This window comes from Thamnophis elegans, chromosome 3, assembly GCF_009769535.1.
Source record: "Thamnophis elegans isolate rThaEle1 chromosome 3, rThaEle1.pri, whole genome shotgun sequence".
In the NCBI taxonomy this organism is placed as follows: domain Eukaryota; kingdom Metazoa; phylum Chordata; class Lepidosauria; order Squamata; family Colubridae; genus Thamnophis; species Thamnophis elegans.
The window spans coordinates 59542436-59566868 of NC_045543.1; the positions used below are offsets into that span (position 1 = coordinate 59542436).

Consider the following 24433-nt stretch of genomic DNA (forward strand, 5'->3'; position numbering starts at 1 on the left):
TGAGAAGGCCCTGTTTCCACTATGCATGGTCCAGTGGTGGGATTAAAAACTTTCTACTGCCAGTTCTGTGGGTGTGGCTTGATAGGCATGTCAGGGAAAGGATACTGTAAAATCTCAATTCCCTCCCCACTCCAGGGGAAGGTTACTTCAAAATCCCCATTTCCTCCCAATCAGCTGGGATTCATGAGACAGAGAATAGATGGGGACGGGGCCAGTCAGAGATGGTATTTACCGGGTCTCTGCACTATTCAAAATTTCCACTACCGGTTCTCCAGAACTGGTCAGAACCTGCTGAATACCACCTCTGGCATGGTCCTATATACTGTCGTATTAGCTCCAACATATCATTCAATATGCAAGTAGTAGGGCTAGTAGCACATACCCATGGAGGAATTATTTTACTGTCATTTGAAGGCAATATCACAGTGCTTTGGAATTGCAGTGGTCTTTTCTTCAAGATTACATAAATTCTTCAATCTTCTCTTCAAGCTTCTTCTTATTAGCCCCAGTTACTTCAAAAATCTAGGAGCAAACAAAAGTCAACACAGTTAATGGAAGATCAGGAATTTGAGGAAGTACTTCTCTCCTTTGAGCTTCTTGGGGTACTTTTAAAATCCCTTTTGGAACCTTTCATTTATAGAGTTCCAGTTATTGTTAAGTTCAGTGCTGCAATGTTTTGCCCAGAGGACCTCCTGTTTCCATTAATGCTCTTTCACATACACAAAAGGGGATTAAATAAACAGCAAAATAGGATTAAAACACTGGTTTTTATAAGGTTGCAATGGCCTATTGGTTCTGATAAATTTGAAATAAGACTGGATTTAATTTATCAAATTTTATTTTTGCCTGTGGGAAAATGCTTCATTTTGAATTAAAAAAAACACAATAAGATTATAAAAATTGAATAGTAGAAGGAATTAAAAAAGAAAACATATTTAGAAAACTATCTTTCTTGCTATCTATTGGTCATTTGGATTGTTGCAGTATAACACTGTTAGCTGTAACATAGAATGCCTATTTATCCAATTCCAATATATTTTGCACTCTTGTGCTTTTTGTTAATTTTTTAACCACTGTGTGATTAAAATTTTTTCACCACTAATGTATTTGGTTTAAAAATTGTCTCAGAAATGCTAATCATCCTGCTAATAAGATGAGGTAAAAAAACAACTACAGATAGTCCTTTACCCCAAAACTTTTATTGCTAAATGAGACATTTATTAAGTGAGTTTTGGTCCGTGTTACGATCTTTCTTGCCACAGTTGTTAAGTGAATCACTGCTATTTTTAAGTTAGTAACGTAGTTGTTAAGTGAATCTGGCTTCCCCATTGATTTTGCTTCTCAAAAGGTGGCAAAAAGGGATCACATGATTCTGCAACACTGCAACCGACATAAATATGAGTCAATTGCCAAGCACTTGAATTCGATCATGTGGCCATGGGGATGATGCAATGATTGTAAGTGTGAAAAATGGTCATTAAGTTACTTTTCTCAGTGGTCTTGTAACTTAGAACCGTCACTAAATGACTTCTTGTAAGCCTATGAGTATCTGTAATTCAGATTGGAAAAAGAGAGCTGAGAGTTTTCTCAAAAAAAGAAATATATACTAATCTAATTTTTTATTAGATTGATAAAAAGGATATGTGTGATGTGTGTGTTCTTTTTTCAACTTATTCTCAGCAAGAGAATATTAAAATCACACATAAAAGAGCACTGGGGATTGTGTGGTCTTCAGCCTAGCAGGTGGTTCAAATAATTTTTTTTCTCAATATGCTTTGTTATTTTATTTCCATAAATGCTAATTGAGAAATAATTACTACCATATTATTCAGTAGTAGAGGGACAAAAAAAAAAGTAATATATTGTGTCACAATGGTGAAAGCTATGATCAGATAACAGCCTGGAACTTCTTAGTCCGCAGACACAGCACTGTCAAATATTGATTTTGTTCTTCCGGCTAATAGGTTTTTATTTCTATAAAAAAAGTTGGCCTGGACAGTATCCAATAAAGGGCTGTGTTCTCTAAAGGGGGATACATTGTAACTCCAGATGATGGACATCAAAGATGTAAAAATGAACAGTTAGCTGTCTAGCCCAAGGGTGTCAAACTGGATTTCTTCAAGGGCTGATCAGCATTGTAGTTCTCCTCTGCAGGCCGCGGAGGTGGGGTGGGGGAGACAGGATGGATGCCTCTTGCAGCAGCCTGCCAGCTAAAATGGGACACGGGGGGCGTGGGTGGCTCCATGCCCCGTTTTTGGCCTAAACGGCCTCCTGCAGCACCCTCCCAGGCAAAATGGGGCATGGGGACCATGCGTGGGCCCCTGCCTCATTTTTGGCCTGAACAGTCTCCTGCAGCACCCTGCCAGCCAAAAAGAGGCAGCGTGGGGGCCTCCCGAGGCCTCCGCAACATGATCCATTTTTGGCTGGCAGAATGCTGCTGGAGGCCAAAAACGGACAACAGGGAGGCTGCATGCAGCCCATTTTGGCCGGCAGAGACATCACAAGTCAGTCCTTTGATAATTTCAGGCCGGCCCTGCGGGCTGGATTTAAGCACCCCACAGGCCAAATTTGGCCTGCAGGCCTCGAGTTTGACACTTCTGGTCTAGCCCTACTGTTCCAAATTCCTGGAAACCTGCAGAGCTGTTGTGTTTTCCAGATTTTCCAATAGAAAATTATGTAAGAGTTTACAAGCCAAAGTTTACTCCTACTCATCCACGTCTCTTCTTAACACATTTTAATTTTAAGGCTGAACAGGTAGTCCTCTACTTATAGCAGTTTGTTTAATAACTGTTTGAAGTTACAACGGCACTGAAAAAAATGACATGACCATTTTTCACATGACCATTGCTGCATCCCCATGATCACATGATCAAAATTCAGGCGCTGGCAACAGACTTCTAGTTATGACGGTTGCAGTGTCCTGTGGTCATGTGATCATCTGTGGCAACCCTCTGACGAGCAAAGTAAATGGGGAAAATTCACTTAACAACCAAGTTACTAACTCCACAGCTGCAGCGATTCAGTTAACAACTGTGGCAAGGTAGGTCATAAAATGGGGCAAAATTCACTTAACAACTGCCTCACGTAGCAACAAAAAATTGGGGCTCAGTTGGTGAGCCAACTGTACTCCTGCAGGAAAGCTATTTAACACTTCAACAGTCTCCAAAGTACTAACCTGCTGGACTGTACCCAAAAATCACTAACAAAAGCAGTTTTCCTAAATGAAATTTAGATCTGTGCAGGTCCCATGACTTTAGTTTGAATGACATGCATGAGTTGGCTGAACTTTTATGTTAAATAGAAGTTTTCTGCCTTCGCTCTTCCATTAATAATATTCATGCATATGTATAAAGAGTGAAGAAAAGTCTCAGAAGTGCCATTAGAATGAGGAGATAACTGTTATAAGCATACATTTGGTGAGGGAAAACAATGTATTAAACTTAGGTAGATGCTGGTTTAGTCAGGAAATTGATTTCAGACCCTGCTTCTTACCTGTATTCAGAGTTTTAATTTCTACCTATACTTAAAGAATAAGTCCTAGTAAAGTTATTGGGACAGTATTGAAGTATTGCAGATCAAGACACTTTTCTAAGGTAACGTTTTTCTAATTATTAATACATGCAGATCTATACTGTAGAAAAATTCTTTAAAAAAGACATTTGGCAAGAAGATCTTTTCTGGCTTTCTTTGCATTTTAAACAAAGCTTAGCACACATCTCATGCTGACAGACTTTTTATCGAGAGATTGCTTCCATTCTCTGAACCTTTTGAGATTACAGAATACAATCTTATTTTGTTCCAAGGTGAATCCAGAAGATGGCAGAGATGGGAGGAAATCTCTTTGTAAGATAATTGAACAATGCCGTGCAGTATAGTCTAAAGAATGTTGGAAAACCACTTTATAGTTGTGGTGAATGGGCATACCATTATTGGGGGAAAAGAGAAGGAGGAACTAGGGGTGGGCTTCAAAATTTTTAGCAAGGGGTTCTCTGCCTGGTTGCTGGGTGGGCATGGCCATGGTGGGCGTGGTCTAGTTGGCCTCCTGAAGCACGTGGGGGGTGTTTTTGCCCTCCCCAGGCTCCGGAGGTTTTTCTCGAGCCTCCAGGAGGGTGAAAATGGCCACCCCAGGCTCCAGAGACCCTCTCGGCGCCAGAAACAGGCCTGTTTCCAGCCTTCCCGAACTTCTGATAGGCCTGCTTTTCACTCTCCTCGAGCCTCCGCATGTGCCCTGCACTTACCTGCATCTAAAATGGGCTGCATGGGGACTCCTGGGAGGGGAGGGGTGGGCGGAGCCAGCCAGCAGTGGGATTTGGGGATTCTCCAAACTGCACACAATCTTAGCTAGAGGTTCTCCTGAATCCTGAGCAGGTGACCCCTGGGAGGAAGGATATTAGGTATGCTTGCCACCTTAATTTTTTTTAAAGGCTGGAAATAAATAAATTTGTGTATTTGAGCTCTCTCTCTGCCCAGCCCTCTGTCTCCTTCCCTCCCTCCTTCCAGGAGACCTTGGGGGAATTCTATAATATATTTATTGCCTTCATTATGTTGGCCAAGTCATTGTGTTTTAGACTAATCTTTATATCTGCAATGAGGGTATAATATACCAGACCCATACCATAAAAAATTTGTTGATAAGACAAGCAGTGATAATTAAGTATGACAAGGGCTAAAGTATAATTGAGAGTTCAGGTGTACAATTTTTTCTCTTTATGCATAGGTGTGCAAAATCCCCCGTCCGTTATTGAAGCAAAAACGGTGACATCATTAATTTGAAATAATTGTTTAGTTTGTACCTAAGTGTTCAATGGAGCAACAGGTATTGTTTAACTAGTTGAGAGAGAAAAATTGCTTTTTGATTGCATTTGCTGATTCAACTGTAGAACAAAAAATCCACAAAGTCTTTCTACTGATGTTATCCTCAGTTGTAAAATGCCAATAGTCTCAGTTTAGTTTATAATGTAGCAGGTACATTCACCCCCCCCCCAAGAGTACAAGTAAAGTAAAATCCTCAGGGGAAACTAAATATTACACGAACCAATGTCTATGGAGATTCTCAGTCATCCAAAATCATGGTCGTCCCAATGATGCTTTTTCAAAAGGCAAGTGGACTTTCTTTTTGTTTGAAGATGTTTCATTTCTCATCCAAGAAGCTTCTTCAGAACTGAAAATGCGTCTTGGGTGAAAAGTGAAACATCTTCAAGTAAAAACAAGAAAGTCCAGTTGCCTTTGGAAAAAGCATCTTTGGGACATGATGCCAATGAACAACAACAATCACAACTTGTCTCAAAATATTGGGCAAGGAGGTTTTACCACTGTCTGATTCAAATACTAGATTGGACAACTGATGTGGAATTGGGAATATTCATTCACTCAACTTAATATTTCTAGCTTTCAATTAATATTCTCTCATAAGCAGAGCTGTGAGGGGCACAATCAGGGCAACAAATGCTGAACTCTGAAGTGTACTAAACTGTGGTTTTAAGCCACACGTACCTTGTCTCCTTTTATGAAGAACTGAAATGTTGGCACAACAACAATATTGCAGAGGACAGCTACATCCTGTTAAAGAGAGATCATAGGCCATGAAGTCCTAGAACTCATTCAGATACATTAGCCACTACATTTAAAAAAATGCTTGTAATAAAAATGAAAAAGAAAAAGGACATTTTATATAGCCTCCCAAGACCTGCATAAACTATCTCCTAATTTTGCGGTCAGCTTGAAAGATCACATTTGATATGGCTAAATAATTGCCTTTGCACTACGTTAAAGGTCTTTGCTGCCTTTTACTTGCATCTTAAAATGCACATTTCTTTTTTATTCTCTTTATTTATTTTTATCACTATTACAATGCATTAGCCTACAACCCTACAAAGATGACAGGCTCCTTGTAGAGGGTAAACAGCCAATCATCAACATTTGCATAAGGATTAATTTGTGTTTGTGTGTTGACATCTTTACCATGAGCCGTGACTAGTTATTGGACAAAAATGGCAAATTTGTGCTTTAATGCCAGCAAGATAAAAACAGAGTTGAATCAATCAAATTGCTGCCAACAATTGCAAGAAGAAATAAGAGGAAGAGATGCTCTTCTATTGCCATCCATTGTTACCAGGCAAAATAGGGTTGAAGTGGTAACCCAAGTCCTTGAGAAACAGCCAAGGGAATGAAGACTAGTTAGATGGCTCCTTCTTAAACCTTCTTTACATATCTTGGTAACAATGTTCCCTCTAATTTTTTTTCAGGGTGAGCGGAAAAGTATAGTGTTTGAGCGGCACAGTTTCATGCCTGAGCACCTAAGAGAGCCACAGTTTGAACTTCTGTCTCGTCTGCTGGACATTTGCGCAACATTCCAAGCGCCAAGCACCAATTGCGAGTGAGGTTTCAGCCTGATGAATGCCAGGCATGAAAATGTGCTACTCAAACACTATACTTTTCCGCTCACCCTGAAAAAAAAAAGACTTCTGCTCAGCTTTTAGATCATTAGACTGGCTAGAGAGAGACATGGCACCAACAGGTCCTGGGTCCTGGCATTTTGCAGGCAACCTGTCCTCTCACATTCCTTTGGAATGCAACCCATCACATTTGAATTAGATTTTGCCAATTATCCTATTAAAAGATAATCCTATTATTCTAAAATATGACTAACTCGATATTAAAAATGTAAATATTTAATGCTGATAAATAATAGCAGTAATTGTTATTTAGTATGATTAAAATCAGTATTGATATATCAATATATCTATCAAAATTGACAATAAACACTAAAATAACAATACAATATATAATGTGGAATATAAATGTAATAAATATAATATATAAATACAACATAAATGTAATAAAATAATTTATCATGAAACTCTCCCCCTTTAAAGTAATAAGATCAATTCAATAGTCTAGCAAGTTTGGACAATATGCTATATGTTATGTTACTTAAGAATATATATGCCTCAGAATCAGATACAACATCCACATCATTTCCAACTGAGTCAATAAAATGATATGCCATGCCAAAACTATTTTAAATAAAGATATGAAATTAATCAGGTATTGCATTTATTTTTCAAAATGAATGTAGAATTTTTATTATTATTTAAGTTTTGTACCCTATCTTTTCTAACTAACGTTAACTTTAAAAACATGTTACATCAGACTACAATACAAGTAATTAAATGAAGACTAAAATGAGTGTTTTGGCATATTGAGCTTTTTATATTTCTTTCTAATATTGCTTCCTTAGTTGAGAACTTGCTCCTCAGCTTACTTACGCATTAACTGTTTGTTGCTTTTATGGCTTATTCATTCACTGCTCCATCTTCAGTTTTTTTCACAGGGGGCAGGGCTTGCTTGCTTGCTTGCTTGCTTGCTTGCTTGCTTTCTTCCTTCCACTCCTTTGGCCACCAATTTTGATCCAACTCTCTCTCTCTCTCTCTCTCTCTCTCTCTCTCTCTCTCTCTCTCTCTCTCTCTCTCACACACACACACACACACACACACACACACACACAGAGACACGTGTTCTTTGGGGGGGGTTGAATTACTCCGCCTCACTGCGCAAAGTCGGCTCAGCATGTGTTCGGCCCCTGCTTACGCTGAATCAAATCTGCAGCCGGCGGGACCATTTCAAAGCCGCCAGTCCTCTTGCTCCTTCTCCTTCACCGGCAAAGCAGCGGCGGTGGTGCCTCCCCCTCCGCTCGGAGCACCTCAGCTGGGCTCTGGGTTATCCCTGCCATCGCCTCCACCTCCGCCGCTTTCCTACTAGCTCCCGCGGCCTCAAAAGCACGGCAGAGGAGGAAGGGGGAGGGATAACGCGGGGGCCAGCTCCACGTGGAGAGAGAGGCACCACTGCCACGGGCGGCTCATCAAAACAAGTCTGGGGAGGTCCTTTGCAGGCGGCCAGTTCTAGCTGCCTGCAAAGGATTTCCCCACGTTTGCTTTGGTAGAAAGCTCTGCGCGGCAGTTAGAAATCTCTGCGCGGAGGTTTCTAGTGACGTGCGTGGCCGCGCACGCGCGCACCTTAGAGGGAACAGTGCTTGGTAAACACTTGAAAAGTTCATGAGGAAACAGCAAGAGATATTTCCAAGATGGTAACAGTTTTAAAAAGTGTTTCTCAATCACTACAACTTTAAAATGTATGTATGTACTAGGAGAGCTTATGCACCAGACACAAATTCCTTGTATGTTCAATTACATTTGGCCAATAAAGAAATTCTATTCTATTCTATTCTATTCTATTCTATTCTATTCTATTCTATTCTATTCTATTCTATTCTATTCTACCCTACCCTACCCTACCCTACCCTACCCTACCCTACCCTACTGCTACCCCTATTCTTCAACTCCCATTATTCCCCAACCAGTTGAAGTCTACCTGTCTTAAAAGTTGCTAAGGCTGAGAAACTCTGGCTTAAAATGTTGCTTAAGATCAAAATATAATTGTAGTCAGATATCACTTGCAACTGCTCAACATTTATGAACTCAGTGATTATGATTCTGCTAAGCCTAATGCACAACTTTATCACAACTTGTTGATAACATTGTATGTTTAGATGACATCAGCACTGCAAGATAACTTGGGGTTAAGAGGATTTTTTGATATTGCTGCAAACATGACTTTATCAAAAGAGTTAACAAAAGGACATTTCTAGCTGGGAGCTGTCCAGTATTAAGAGTTTCCAGTTCTGAAGGACCAGTGTTCTGCAGAATGTCCTAAATTGGATTACCAAACCTGTTCTGGTTCTCCGATTCAGGATTTGCTTTCATTCAAAGTTCCAAGGACTGATCATCTCCCTTTAGTATTGTTTAGTTGGGTTAGAAAAACTGATAATAACCAAGCAATTAAGATTCTAACACAGCTGTTTCTATCTGTTTCCCTCTAAGAACAAGAAGTTGTTGTTGTTAGTGGTGATTTGTTCTCTGGGCTTGCTGTTTAATATCCAAATGTTTCACCACCAGGCTAGGTGACATCTTCAACGGGACTTAAGTTGAAGTCTCTTGTTTCAGTTCTTCTCCACTTTTATTGATCTTATGTGGTCATGTGGTCAGTGCATCGTATGATCAGCTGGTCATGCGATGTGATATGCTGTGTGACTGGCTGGTGATGTCATGTGAAGGTGATGAAGTGAAGAGGTGGTCAGTGCTGTTGTTTGTTGGTTGCTTGATTGATAAGGCTCCTTATTGGTTGATAGGCTTCCTCAGAAATCCCACTGAGGATGTTAGCTAGATTGGTGATGAAACATTTGGAAGCTAAACAATAAGCCTGGAGAACAAATCACCACCAACAAGATTTTGGTAGACCAACATCTACCACCCAAGCTACAAATATTTTCTATCGTTTTTAAGAAGTTGAATTAGAAGTTTCATCATCCTAACTAGGGCTCCAGAAGGCTACTCATGGAGACATCTAATCCTTCTGGATTGTGATACTCACTTCTGCCAAGTCTACATCAACGATACAGAATAGAACATTTTCGTATCGAACAGCCAATTCCTTCAGAACAAAAATGGAACAAAATTTAGATATTAAATGTGGCCCAAACTGGCCTAAACCTGAAATGTCTTTCATTGTACAGTATAATTCCACTTCTTATTTTTCTCTCCTTCCTCTTTCAATATAAAGTTCTACCTCTAAGAAAAAGAAATGAAGAGTTATAAAGACAATAGATGAAATAATATCATGGATTTCAAAATATTCATGAAAAAAGGATTTTATTTATTTAGCATGAAATTATTGCTTCCTGGAGTGGAAAAATAAATATGTGATTATTTCAACCCATAAAGACCTTTATGGCTTGGTGTCCTGTTAACCACAGGATAACATCTTTCCATGAAATTTTGCCTGACTATTTTGATTGTGCTGGAAAAAAAGCAGCGGGCTATCCCCATTTTTGAGAGGTTAGGGGGTTGAAATCTAGAAATGTGTTGTTTTTCTTTGATGAGGCCAGTCCTTTGAATTGATCTTCCACTTCAGTTTTATTCACCTCCAATGTTATATATTATAAAATACTGTGTTTTATATTCTTGTGCTCTGTTATTAAGGTGAGCTGCCAAAAATCTTATAATTAGGATAGGATATGAATCTGATTAAAAATATATGCCCCTCATCCAGATCATGACCATAACACATTAGAAATCATAAATATATGACAAACCAAAAAGCATAAATAATATCTATTGATTAATTAGTCGAGTTTCCAAATATTTTAAGCTGTTGTGATTTAGTCCATGAATCTGGACTAATCTTCTGAAGATGGCCGGGAGATCACTGGAAATGGAGGCTTTGTATCAGAGCTGGGTTCCTACCGGTTTGGCCTGGTTCAGCTGAACCGGTAGTGGTATGCTGGCCTGCATTACAGAACCGGCAGCGACCCAGGCTGGCCACTCCCCCGAACCAGTTCCCTGACCATCTTTTTTTTTTAGTTCTGCGCATGTGCAGAACAATTTCCATTGAGCTGTGCATGCGTGCACAGTGCCCATCCAGTGCACGCTATGAGCAAGCAATAGTAACACCGACTGAAACCAGCCCTGCTTTGTATATACCTAAATGTTTTCTGAGTCTTAATTAGCATGGGGACAAAATGGAATTCAAGATGGAATCAGCTATGAGTCTGAAAATAATTATCTGGCAGTATCTTCTGTAATAATGTCAAAGAAGAACTAAGTCCTGTCTCAAACAGGCACTATTGAATCTGAATATGGGATCAAGGAAAACAGCTTTCAATATTAAAATCTTATGCATAATAGAATTACTCAGGCATCACCACTTGGATGGCCTATCGTTCATGCTAGGAATCTTGTCTCCAGGGATTGTGTTTGCATGTTGGAATAGCAGGAGTTGGAAAAAAAAATCTATTAAAATTGGATAATCTCTAAATGTAGATGTTAATTCTTTGAATTAAATTGTTTCTATGAATTCTATATGATATGGGCAAGGGTCCCTTTGTTTTATGGAAAAATTACAGGAATGTCCATTCTCCAGCTGTTCAAGCCCTACACCCGTGTGATGGAGTGAGTTCCTGTCACTTGCCTCAGCTCCTACAAACTAGCAATTTGAAAGCATGTAAATGCAAGTAGATAAACAAACTTCAGTAGAAAGGAAACTTCCATGTTTCCTTGCATGCTCTGTGCTGTGGCATGATGTTATGCTGGCCACATGACCATGGAAACATCTTCGTACATTGCTGGGGCCTCTGAAACAGTGCTGGACCACTGCTTCAGAGATCTATGGCTTAAGTTGCTTGCTTGCTTCATCTTACGTTGGAAAAGCACCAGATAATCAACTTGCCTTAAGTAGTTCAGCCAAATCATCCAAAGGATTTTATATTTTGATACACTAAAATCAAACATCTCTTCTATAAGTGCTCTCCTTTTGCATTCTTAATCTTTTACTCTCTATTTACTGTATATGATGCTTTTCTTGTGTGTTATCCTTAAGTACTTATAGCCATGACTCAGATATGAGATGTTTAGCGTCAAGTAATATCCTGCTAAAAAGATACTAGGAACATTGGCAAGAGTCTTGCACTTTTCTTGTATCTCGCTCTTTCTTTTGCTCAGTTCAAGGAAGAGTACATCCTATGCTGGGAAAATCACTGCTTTTTTGAATTGCTGTCATTCACACATTTGCTAAAAATGACTTTAGGTTAAAGTCTCCCTCAAATTTAATTAGATTCCTAGAAATTACAGGGATTCCTCCATGTTTTTTTTTTTGGCACAATACATAAGTGGCTTGCTGTTGGCTTCTTGTAGAATTTTTAAAAACGTCTTCAATTGCTATCATTCCACTAGATATGCTTCCACCAATTTTGGTGAGAGTTGACATAGGCAAAAACTTGTATCTTTTTCCCGATCCCCACTCATGTTCCTGTAATTTTGCCAAATATTTTTAAAAAAGCTTTCCTTGACATATAGCTTTAAAAGAGGTTCTTTAAAGGTATGGAATGGATGGTCCAGATGAACAAAATAATGTCCTTTTCATTTCTGGTCTTGACTCCATCATGCCATATCAAATAAATGTATGAATTACAGTACAGAGAATATATACTATTTCAGATATTTCCATTCACTTGCACTAGGATTATTTTTGTTCAAATTGTCACTATAGCAGTATGCCTGTCTAACCAATTATACAAAAAGACTAAGGAACTTACAACCTGATGCTAGAGTGGGGAGTGAGAAAAGACAGAAATATGAATTAGAGGTTCAAAGAGAGAATGTAAGAATCCGTACTTTGGGGAAAATATTTCCGGCAAAGGGAAGAAGGCCAAGTATGCAGACATATGTTCCTAACCATGTTGCCCAAAAAATGAAGCGCGTGTCAAAATGTCGTAACATATTTTATCAGTCCTGCCTCAAGAAGGGCACTTATGCAGAGAAAGTGTCCCGTTGCTCTGTCCTAAAAAAGGATCATTGTCCTTTACATTATCATGTTGATATTTACAAATAACTGCTCGTGATACTAATTATTTACTTTGGGTGGACCTACATATTGAAAAGTGTTTCTAAATAATTGTAATAAATCAAGTACATAATAAAAACAATAAATTTAGCAAGACACGGATGTGAGCAAGTATAATTGTATTTAGGCTTCATTTAACTTGTGGGGAGGAATAGAGGGTTGAGGAAGGAATCTGAACAAGAAGTAAGAAGTACTTTTTAGAATGTCTATTGGGAGGGGAAAGAAAAGGAATGATACAGAAAATGGAGGGAGTAAGAAAATATCTTTTCAGAACCCAAGTTGAGAAAGTTCAAGGGACCGAAATGTCTGAAAGGAAATTCAACTAGTTCTGAAAGAGATTTATAGATCTGATTTATAGATCAAATTGTAATACAGGCTTGGGATACGGGCTCTGAAGGGATGTTTACAAAGTTAAGGCTCCAAAATGAAATTAATTTATCAAGTATATTTCCTTGCCTGGTGATAATGAGGGAAGTAAGATCAAACCATTATGTTGCAATCAGGAAGTCCATAGAATTTTTTCTAAGGTAGAAAGGCTAAGACCTATTCTTCTGCAAATAAAAAATATAAAAAATGTTCACCATGATTTGGCAGATCAAGTTTTGGTTTTGTTTTTTTAAACGAACAGGTTCTATAGCTTGAAAATTTTTTAAAATCTCCAACCAGTTCAAGACTGCAGAGTTTGAAGGACAGCTAGATGATTGCAAAGAAATCCAGAGTTTTGTAGCCCAGATCTGAAAGCTCCAAGTGCACATTTGACATGCATACAATCACTGGTTGAATCCCAGGCTATCTTGGATTGAAGACAAAACAAGAGGGACATTTGCAAGAGAGATACCATGAAAATCTGTAGCCAAATAAAACAGACAGCATCATTGTAGGCTGGCATTGTCATGACTTGGTGTCCTATGATTCAAGGAGAGAAGCAAAGGGACTACTAGCACACCATAAGAGATGGATATTTTCCTGTCACATTGTGGCTTCACTTACATGAAGAAAAGGACGAACAATTTTGCAAGGCCCACACCATTTTGCTGTAAAGTTCACCACAACAAGGCGAGATCCTGCGCTCTCAGAAATTCCGCAAATTCTTTCTGTTTGGGAAGCGAGTGCAGAAACAACCAGCAGTTAAAAACTTCACACAGGGTGAGGGATGAAGATTGCCTTTTTCTGAGAGAACAATTTTCTTCACAAATTAAGCATGCCTTTATTATAATTATTTTTCATGTTTTATTAACTCTCATTGTCTATGGGAGTGCAATGGCTCAGTGGTTAAAGTTGCTGATCTTGTCAGCAGGAAAGCTGAGTCTGCGTTCGAGACCTGAGTGCTGTGTGATGAGGTGAGCTCCTGTTACTTTCTCCAGCTCCTGCCCGTGTAGCAGTTCAAAAGCATGCAAATGTGAGTAGATAAATAGGTACCACTTCACTGGGAAGATAACAGCGTCCTCTGCACCTCAGCATACAGTCATGCTGGCCATATGACCATGGAAGCATCTTCGGACAACACTGGCTCATTTGGTTAAGAAACAGAGATGAGTCCCACCCCCTAGAATAAGGTATGTAGCCATCTCAATTTAATATCTTTCCTCAGTTTATCTGAGAATTTGAGTCTTTTCTGTAAATTGGTGTGAGTCAAAATCATCCTCTATCAGCCCATAGCTTCAGAAATATGCTCCCGTTAGAAAATCTCTTCAGGTATTGATGAGCTTAGATTTCTACCCAGTATCAAACTGAATCTATAGCAATCTATATTGAAATACTTGCCTCATTGTGTATTTTTGGAAACATTGTGAGTGCCTCCCAAAAACTCACTTAATGCCTCTTTTCTTGTCTCACTAGTATTCATCTCAGAATGATTCAAATAAGGTCAGGTTGACACCATGGTATTATGACATAGTAAAGTATGTCATTTATGATCCTTTCAATATTCAGATAGCTGTGGAGCTTGCCAAACTACATGCCTATTAGTGAGGAACCTGAAAACCATAGCTGAAGCTTTGCAAGAACTCTATCCTCCTATTCTTGGATAAAGTTCATGGACTATGGTAGGCTGGATTCCCAAGATGAAGGGTGGTGCATTCCAGAGGAATAAGAGAAATTCACTCCAGATATTTTGTGTTAGAGAAAGAGGGTGGAGAGAGACCATCTCTAATGGTCTCAGAGTGTATGGAAGATGCACATAGTAGAATGCTTCAATTTGGCAAGATTCTGTCTATAGATACTGGTGTGGAAACAATAAAGAATTCAACTTGGAAGAATCACAGATAAGGAGAGTCTGGGCCATCATTAGTGCTCAGATATGGAGTTGACTTTTTCCAGTGGCTTTCAACCTTTATTTCCACCTTAGCTGCTTTGTCTGTATGTGCCATGCTGCTCTTGGAGGGCATAGAGATGTAGCTAATAAAGTGTTCATAAATATAAAAAAGTCTTATATCTAAATGTAAGATTAGTATAGGTAGGGATCCTCTTACTTTCTTTATTGGGTTTCAAGCTTTCAGATACCAGAGATCATAGCAGGAACTCAAGGTCAGGCACAGATCCAGAGCTAGGCTAAAAGGCACAGATATTTTATGCAAAGTATATACATTTCTGGCATGCGGTGGCTCAGTGGCTAAGACGCTGAGCTTGTTGATCAGAAAGATTGGCAGTTCAGCGGTTCGAATCCCTAGTGCTGTGTAACGGAATGAGCTCCCATAAATTGTCCCAGCTTCTGCCAATCTAGCAATTTGTAAGCATGTAAAAATGCAAGTAGAAAAACAGGGACCACCTTTGGTAGGAAGGTAACAGCATTCTGTGCACCTTTGATGTTTAGTCATGCCCGCCACATGACCCTGGAGACATCTTTGGACAGCAGTGCTTTGAAATGGAGACGAGCACCGCCCCCTAGAGTTGGGAACGACTTCCACGCAAGTGCGAGGGGAACCTTTACCTTTTTATATGCATTTCTATTTCACACATGACTTATACTGACTGACTGATTACTTTAGAAACCCATTTAAATGTAATATGTGTGCAAAATGAACCTTAACCAAAACTTTTAAAAAACAATTGGCCTGTTTTTTATATAGTGCAAAGGGTCCTTATATTTCAATACCCATTGCCTTGATAATTGTTTTTCTTCCCCTTGGAAATCTATTTGAAAGAGCATATTGTCCTTTGTTTCCAATTACTTCTTATATAAAAAGTCCAGCCTTATAGTTGATTCATTATGAGCCATACCAAAGTCTCAGAATCTGATTGTTTTCTGGAGTTATTAGTATAAATGTTAGTATAGGACTATCATATCTGGATTGTAAATGTCATGACAAGTGCTGGAACAAAGTTGTAAGTTGAGGACTACCTGTACAACAAAAAAATCTACAAACCCTGATTTACTCTGGAAAAGCACTGTAATTGTGCATGCCTCCCAGTTACCTGCCAATTTAGGCTACACTAGTTTCTTTACTTGACTCTCTTCAGTCTTAATGAGAAACCATGAATTTTCTTGTTTGATTCCTGGCTTGTTTGAAACTGTGATAAACAAATCACAGAAAGAGATTTGCTGTCAGAAAGAGAAAACTTGAGGTTACTGAGCAGAATATTCCACTAAGTTGCTTGCTCATAACTAAGGTTCTGACATGAAATTTTGACACACAAATAATTATTGATTAATATTTCCTGAACAATGTGAAGAGCCTTTCCTTTTATCTGCCGTATAATGAGTGAACACTTTTAATTTCCACAGAAATATTCATTTTATTGTTAGTGCCAACTATTTAACTTTGTCACCTGAATCTGTCTATTACTGTATATTCATAGTGATCAAGATAGTGAGACTTATGTCTGTTACACATTGCATTGCATTTGTGAGTGTGATTCGACTCCCAATCGTTTGCCTCACAAAAATATGATTCCTGCAGTCTCCTCGCAAGAAACAACTGCCCAGATGTCACAGTGTCTCCTTGTCCAGAGAGATTCCTGTTACTAGAACTCACCATCTGGATGCCGAATTCTGGTGCAAAGCCAAACTCACTTCTTTGGGAATATCTAGTTTGCCATTAGACATTAGAGGTGGTATTAGCAGGTTCTGATCAGTTCTGGAGAACTGGTAGCAGAAATTTTGAGTAGTTCGGAGAACCGGTAAATACCACCTCTGACTGGCCCTGCCCCCATCTATTCTCTGCCTCCCGAGTCCCAGCTGATTGGGAGGGAATGGAGATTTTACAGTATCCTTCCCCTGCCACACCCACCAAGCCACGCCTACCAAGCCACGCCCACAGAACCGGTAGTAAAACAAATTGAACCCCACCACTGTTAGACATCATCTGGAAGCCTACAAAGAGGTATTTCCAGGGTCTTCCTGGGCTTTCAGTATCAAATGTTTACAAATTTATTAGGCTGAATAACTACAATTATACTTTAGCAAATCTAAATACAAATAGTTCAGATGCAAGTCTATCTTTAAAATTAAGTGTATGTTCCATATTAATTTATTTATTATGTTATACATTAATTTATACATGTACATGGCTGTGCAACTCATTCACAGTGAGTTTGGGTGGCTTACAGAGGTAAATCCCAAATATAAAACCCAATAAACTCCCATCAGTCTAGCAACAGCTTTTGTTGCGGCTGCTCCGGAAAACTGTCTGTTTCCTCCAGATACTTGGTTTTCTGTTCATTTGAGATGCCCCTTGGGTGAATTCCCTGATAACCTTGCCCATCTGTCAAGTATACCTGCATACTCAGGTAAGAGATTTAAATTTTCACCAGGCAGGTTAGTCAGAAGTGTATTCATCTAAAGCAACAAGTATCACGCCTAATGACAAGTTAGGATTTTTAATACCCGTTTTCCTGCAGGTCAACACTTTTGAGGCAGCTAAGCACTAGATAGAGAAGCTGAAAATGAATCTGATACGGGCTGTCTTTCAGCAATGCAAGTTAAGCATCGGCCTTTTCATATGGACTAAATCTAAAAGCACAACTGACTTGGTTATGATTAAAGTTCAAAAGTAGAATTTGCAAAGATAAAAAGGTATGGGAAGCAACAGTAAATTGTACAGATATAGTAATGGTACTGGATACAGGATAGCTGTAATTCCTTCAATGTTTTGCATTTAATTTTTTTGTTTTGGCTACTACTTTTTATTTTTATTTGCCTCTGAAATAGAGTAATAAGTGTTTCTGCATTAAAATTCAGTCATGGCTTCTCTGTCATGGCTTCTGAAAGATCAGAAAAGCTAGATCATGAAAGTTTGCCTGGCTGTGTAATCTGGCTCAGAACTGAAGCATAATTTTACTGAGTTTGAGAGATAATATTCTGAAAGGGAGGAGATTTAGGAGATAAACTGACTCTTCCATTTCATTTAAAGCCAAGGCTAAAAGATAATTGCTTCTGCAAATTGGTAGTTCCTTTGAAAGGTGTTTCCTTTTAATTCAAGTGTCAATGGATGATTATACAAAAGTAGCATGACTGTTTTTTTTTTAATATCCACATTTCAATTCCATCTGAGTCGACATGTCACTGGAAAGGCTGACTTCCTTTCTCCTTTCCCATTAGGTTTGGAAGCTATGACCCAAAGAAATCATACCAAATGGCACAGAGAAGCAATGTATAATTTTTTGCAATTAATTTGTCCTAAACAATCGTGATCTAGATCTGAAGCATTCTTTATCAGAATCTTCATATTTTGCAAGCCAGAAGGCCTAGAAAAGTTTACAAGTTCAGTTCTGTGTGGACAGACTACAGGCATTGGTTTTGGTATGTATAATCCACATGAGGCTAGTTCCTGGGGACGTAATGCTGAAAGTTACTGAAATAATACAAATTTAAAATGAATGCGGTGGATTATAATATTGTTTGCCTATTTATATCATTTTTTGTATTTTTTTTAACTGTTTGATTTTTTTTGATGATTGTGCATTGTCCAGCATCACTGGTTTGAGATGGGCAGCTATTTATACAAATTGTATAAATAAATATAGTCAGCTAGTCAACTTTTCAGTCTTGAAAGTGCACTCCACAGTCATGTGCATATGTGCACTCCTTTGAGTCAATGTTGACTGCTGGTAACTGCCTGGACTTGTCCCAACAGGTTTTTGGGAAGATTTTTAGAAATGATTTGCCCTTGTTTCCTTCCTAGGGCTGAGCGGGAGGGATTGGCCCAAGATCAACCAGCTGGCTTCCTGCCCAAGGCAGGACTAGAACTTACCATCTCCCTGTTTTTGGCCTGGTGCCTTAACCATTATACCCTCTTCATGGCATATAAATAGGATTGGGAAAATACAATTTGCAATCAGATTGCAATTCAGTATGAAAACTATCCAAGAATACGGTTTTGCTTTGTATGTTTATGAGTTTTCAAAAGCATTTATGTCAGGTCAAGTGGTATTATTGTTGGCTGGATATGGTGGAACTTAACAGGCCTCACAGGAAACCAGAATTTTCCTTACAGACTAAAATGAGAGCCAAATGCAACAGCAGCTTCAAAAAAGGGATTTTCCTTCCATCTATAATGAGGCAGGAAAAGGTTATTTATTTCTCTGTGCCTCCTGCTTCTTTGATAATTATCAGCTTCCCCTTCCCATTTGTCATTTTAAATGTGGCTCTGATTATACTACAGGCCTGTAGCATATAAATAAGTTATTGGAGTAAGTTATTGTCCGTATGGATCTTCCCCGCCTCATATCTGGTGTCCCTGCAGTCTGATCGTACTGAAGGAGTATATGAATCAATATGAATCAATATTGACTTCTGCTTATATTATTGTATACTGTCAGAAATTAGTTGTTTTCTAGCCTAGCAAATTGTAACCCTAATACTGGACTGCAAATGTTATCTCACTGCTGCGCCTCGCTTCTATTCTTGGCTTCAAAACTAGGCACATTCTTGAAAGCTAGTAGAAGAAATTGTTACACGGGAGTAGCAGGCCGCATAGATAAAGGAACCAAACTAGGAAGTTTTCCTGGCTCATAAACCCTTAAAGCATTCTGCCGAAAAAACAACTTGGCAAAGTGGGGCTGCCACCCCTTACACCTGTCAGAGACAGGAGCTTGAACAAAAGAATGCTTTAAAGATCACGTTGGTAACAAATCTTTGTCTCTGATTGGATAAACTTTGCCTAAAATGTATATAATACTCTGAGCCACTCTTGCAGGGTATGGCTATTCCTTACATGCATTTGCTTGTATGTTTTGGATATAGTTTTGTCACCCAGCTTTTGCTATGGCCATAAATAAAAGCTGATATTTTTGCAAGCCTCGTCTGGAGTCTCACTCTCTTTGGCATGTCAGTGGCTCGGGGAAACTGCTGGAACCTTACAGTACAATTCAGCCAGATTTTCCATGATATAATTCTGTCTCTTTCTCCCCAATTTATTTTCTTTTGCAGTTTTTGACACCCCTTGTTGATTTTTTGGTTCATTACTCTAATCCATTAACTAATCATAACTGAGTTTCTTCTAGTTTGCTTTCTAGCCGTTTCCACAGGAAAACTAGAGTTTGCATGGAATGGAAGCATGTCCTGGTATTCCCCCCACCCTGTCCCCCAGTGATTGTTGGATTCAATCACTTTGCCCGTGGCAGAGGAATTCAGGCAGGTTTCCATTTTGGAATGTTCCATGCTGAAATCAAAACGTACTTATATGGCATGTGTTTTGAGCTCAGCACCACAATGGCCTGTTCCCCCCCCCCCACTCCCACAATTCTCCAAACAAAACCAGACTATTCAAGCAGCACTATTTAGATTGATGCAGCTGTTCTGAGGGCTGTGATTGCCATATTAAGTTTATTAGTCTGAATGTGAGTGCTTTTCTCACGCATTTCTCAAGATGGGTTTGGCTCCATTTCTTCCATTGCTATGAGAGGGTGGAGGGGGGAGCAGCAGAATTCACTGAAAGAGGCTGGTTGGGCACTTGTTTCCAATTTGCTTGGGTTAAATTGGAGGCTGGAGCTGGCATTTAGAGGCGATTCTGGCTGTCTGCTTGCAAACATAGTTATTGAAGACTGCTTCCTGTTTTCCATTTGCAGATAAGTAGATATAGTTTTTTCTATAGAAATTTGCTATAGACTATGCAGAGATCTCCAAACCTGGAAACTTTTAAGACAGCATGGCTGGCTGAGGAATTCTGGGAGTTGAAGTCCACAAGTCTCCAAAGTTGTCAACTTTGGAGACCTCTGAGTTAGGGCATTTGTTTCATTATGGAAGGAAGAGCCTTTGCAGAGAAACACTTTTACAGTAGCCACACATACCAGAAGAATTTCTAAGAAAAGGTGACAGGAAGCTGTAAGTTGTGCTGGTTTCCCCAATGCTCCAAACCAGACTATGAAGTTTGGCCCCATGAAACAAAATCAGTTTGGAATATTTCATGGGGCACTTCACTCTTGTAATATAAATTCATTAACACTCTGGCAATATTTAAGAGACATTTGCTGCATCGTGGACAGCTTTTTATACCTTCGATGTTAGGAGTTAGAAAGAGAGAAATTGTATTTTGTTCCATGTTTTCTGCAATGAATTCTCTTGTTGGAGAAGCAAAATTTGGAAGAATAGCTGTCTTACTATAGCTGTCACAAGCAAATGCCTCAAGATAATGTTTTAAATTTGAAACAACACTTTTTTTAAAGAAAAACTATACCCTGCAGAGTGTAACAGTCCATTATGTGGATGTGTGCAATGAGGGATGGAAGAAATAAAAACAGGCTCCATATCAACTAATTTGTTCAGCCAAGATCATAATTCAGGTAGCCATTAACTTACCACCTCAATTGAGCTCAGAATTTCTATTGCAAGCTAAGACATTTGTTAAGTGAGTTTTGCCCCATGTTACTACCTTTCCTGCCATATTTGTTAAGAGAATCACTGCAGCTGTTAATTAGTAACATGGCTGTTAAATGAATCTGGCTTCCCCATTGACTTTGCTTGTCAGAAGGTGGCAAAATGACCCTGGGACACTGTAACGGTCATAAATAGGCATTAGTTGCCAAGCATCTGTATTTTCATCACACAACCATGGGGATGTTGCATCAGTCATAACTGTGAAAAATGGTCATGTTATTTTTTCCCCAGTGCCGTTGCAATTTTGAACATTTTAAATGAACTGATGTAAGTCGAAGATTACCTTTATGTACACCTGTTATTTTTTCTGATGATCCTTTGAGTTTTAACTCACGTTTGCTTACTGCCATGTAATTTATATCTGCCTCATAAAAAGACTAGAAAGTGAAATTTATCATTTATTATGGTACATTTTTATACCCATCTCCCCTATAAGGTGACTCTGGGCAGTTTGTTTTTTAAGCTTTTGTTTTCTGTTTTTAAAAGTTGTGAGACTATTGGAGACAATATTGTTAATGTTTTTAGGCCATATAGGGCTTTTAACAATTTGAGTATCACGGGGCCTTCACAAAATGACCGCCTTGTTGGGTGTGGCCCATCACAACACATCCACTTCAGAACAATGGGTGATGCTAAAATATGGTATTTTCTTGCCAGAGATTTGGAATCCAGTAAAAAATAAGTAAACTTTAATAAAAATTCATTTCTCGGACTTTAAATACCACAGACAAAATTTTTATTCGGATATTATTATCAGCAATAAACTCTCATTGTTTTTAAGAAGTCTGGACAATTGAGATTGTTTACATCATTTGTATCAATTTATATCATTCGTACAGTGATCCAAGTTACCTCAAATATGTAATTATCTATATTACAGACGGAGACAAATGATTACCACTCAGAGCCATTTGGAGCAATACCACATGAAAATATCAGTAACACATAAATTAATTGACCAAATGAAGCAATTGCATTTTAACAAACATTTGCTGTTAATAAGCATCCCTTCACTTCCAAATCTATGTAAAACTTGCAAAATCCAAACTTCAACACACACTATTTTTCTGCATCTTTTCAAGATTATCATCTCACAAATACACACGCACACACGCACACACACAAACACACAATTCCCATGTTTTCTCACTCCAAAGTCCACCCATTCCTTTCTCTGCCACTTATGCAGCGTCTCCCTTTTCTCATTCATTCTCATTTCCCAACTTACCACAAAGGCTTCCCCAATCCTTTCTGTTGATTTTTGTAGCTGGTCAGCCTAGACGCCAATTATCTTCTCCACTGACCACATTTTTCCAAATCGAGATGCAAGCTCCTTTCTTCAGCTCCACTTTGCTCCTCTCTTGAGTACATTTTCTCCCCACACCTTTTTCTCATTACCACAGACCATTTCCAGCTGCTAGCTGGTTCACTTACATTGCTGCTGCAGGCCTCTCCTTTCTTCTGGACCAGAGTATTTGAAAACCCAGGCTTTGCTTCTCACTTCTCACCACCTTTGGGGATACCTTTGGATTCTGGCTATAGCAGGTTGTGTGCTCAACCTTCCATACAGGTAGTCCTCAATTTACAATCCATTTAGTGATTCTTTGAAGTGATGGTGCTGAAAAAAGTGACTTACGACCCTTTTTCACACAAACCCTGCTGCCCTGCCCCTTGGTCACATGATCAAAATCCAGATGCTTAGCAACCGTCTCATATTTATGACGGTGGCAGTGTCCTGGGGTCATGTGATCCTCTTTTGCAACCTTCTGAAAGGCAGTCAATGGGGAAGCCAGATTCACTTAACCACCGCATTGCTAACTTGACGACCAGTGAGTCACCTCACAACTGTGGCAAGAAAGGTCGTAAAATGGGGCAAAATTCACTTAACTGTCTTGATCAGCAACAGCAATGTTGGGCTCAATTGTGATCATATGTTGAAGACTACCTATAATGTAGCCACTGAACTTTGTGCAGCAGGTCAGACGGTATAGCACAATTAAGGACATTACATAGGCATGGGTTAGATGCACCCCATCCTAAACGCTTTGTTTCCACTGCTGCCTGAGTTAGAGAGCTCTGTCCTGTTGTAACCCTTTCCAAGAGTGCTGCACTCCCAGTGGAGGGTTGCAGGCAGTAAGCCCCGGTATGGGCGTACCAGAGCCTGCCTGGAGCACCAGTTTCCGTTCCTGTGCTCCGGAGGGCCCACCCGCCTGCGCTCCTTACCTGTCCTTTAAAGCCTTCAGTGCTTCCACCCACACGCATGGTGTGTACAGCACCTGTGCGACGCTCCACCGAGCAGCTGGAGCGTCGCAGAGGCTTGCGGAGGTTTTAGATCAGGTAAAGGAGGCACAAAAGGCTTCAGTAAACAACAGCTCTTTATTGCAAATCAGGTAAACATCCGGCTGAAGAATGGTCAGGCAGCATTCCCTTTTAAAGGGATCTGTCAGACCTCTTGACCAATGAGATTCAATCTCTGTTCCCGCCGGAACAGAGGACCTTGGTGAAAACCTCTTGCAATCTTTCAGCGGGGGGGGGTATCTAACAGAAGGCATTGCTGGAAGATGCATGCACAAGCTGCACGCATGTGCACACACACTGCAAATGTTCATGTGAAGGACATTGAACCCCATTGCAACTGTACCGGTTGCAACGGGATCCGGAACCCACCACTGTGCACTCCCCACTATAAGTATTCAATGTAGCCTTGCTGACTCTGTTCCACTCCATTATTTTCCCCTCAATAATTGATCGGCTTCTGAGGTGGCTCCGTCTGCACCACATGTTCTTTCATTTATTTTTTTGCCCTAAAGGTTTCTTGAGCTTTGGCAAACAACGGCATTTCGTTGGCTGATAATAACCATTTCTTCTATTCACGAGTGCTAATTTGCCTGCATGAAGTTCCAGACTTGCTGAACAGGTTTGCTGTCCAGCATATGGGATTTGTACTCATAACAAAAACTAACTTCTGCTTTCTTTAATAGTTGTACAATACTTGGGTTGCTGGCGGTGTTACTGCCGGTTCGCAACCTGCGTGCGCTCGCTTTGCTCGTTTGCGCTGTTCAATGTAAATTGTTCTTCGTGCATGCGCAGAACAATTTACAGTGAACTGCACACGCGCAGTCACTAAAATCCAAAATGGCGGTGCCCAAGAGGCAGTGAGGG

The 24433-nt window shown here is 39.5% G+C and overlaps 1 protein-coding gene across 1 annotated transcript; it reads right to left on the reverse strand.

Annotated features, from left to right (window-relative positions):
* Positions 1-382: 382 nt before the first annotated feature.
* On the reverse strand, positions 383-22666 carry LOC116506169 (thioredoxin-like). Its single transcript, XM_032213821.1, is given in 7 exon segments — positions 383-522; positions 5494-5559; positions 9430-9489; positions 13447-13526; positions 13529-13550; positions 21777-21834; positions 22656-22666. Coding segments are annotated over 7 exon segments (360 nt in total). The 3' UTR covers positions 383-459.
* Positions 22667-24433: the final 1767 nt, after the last annotated feature.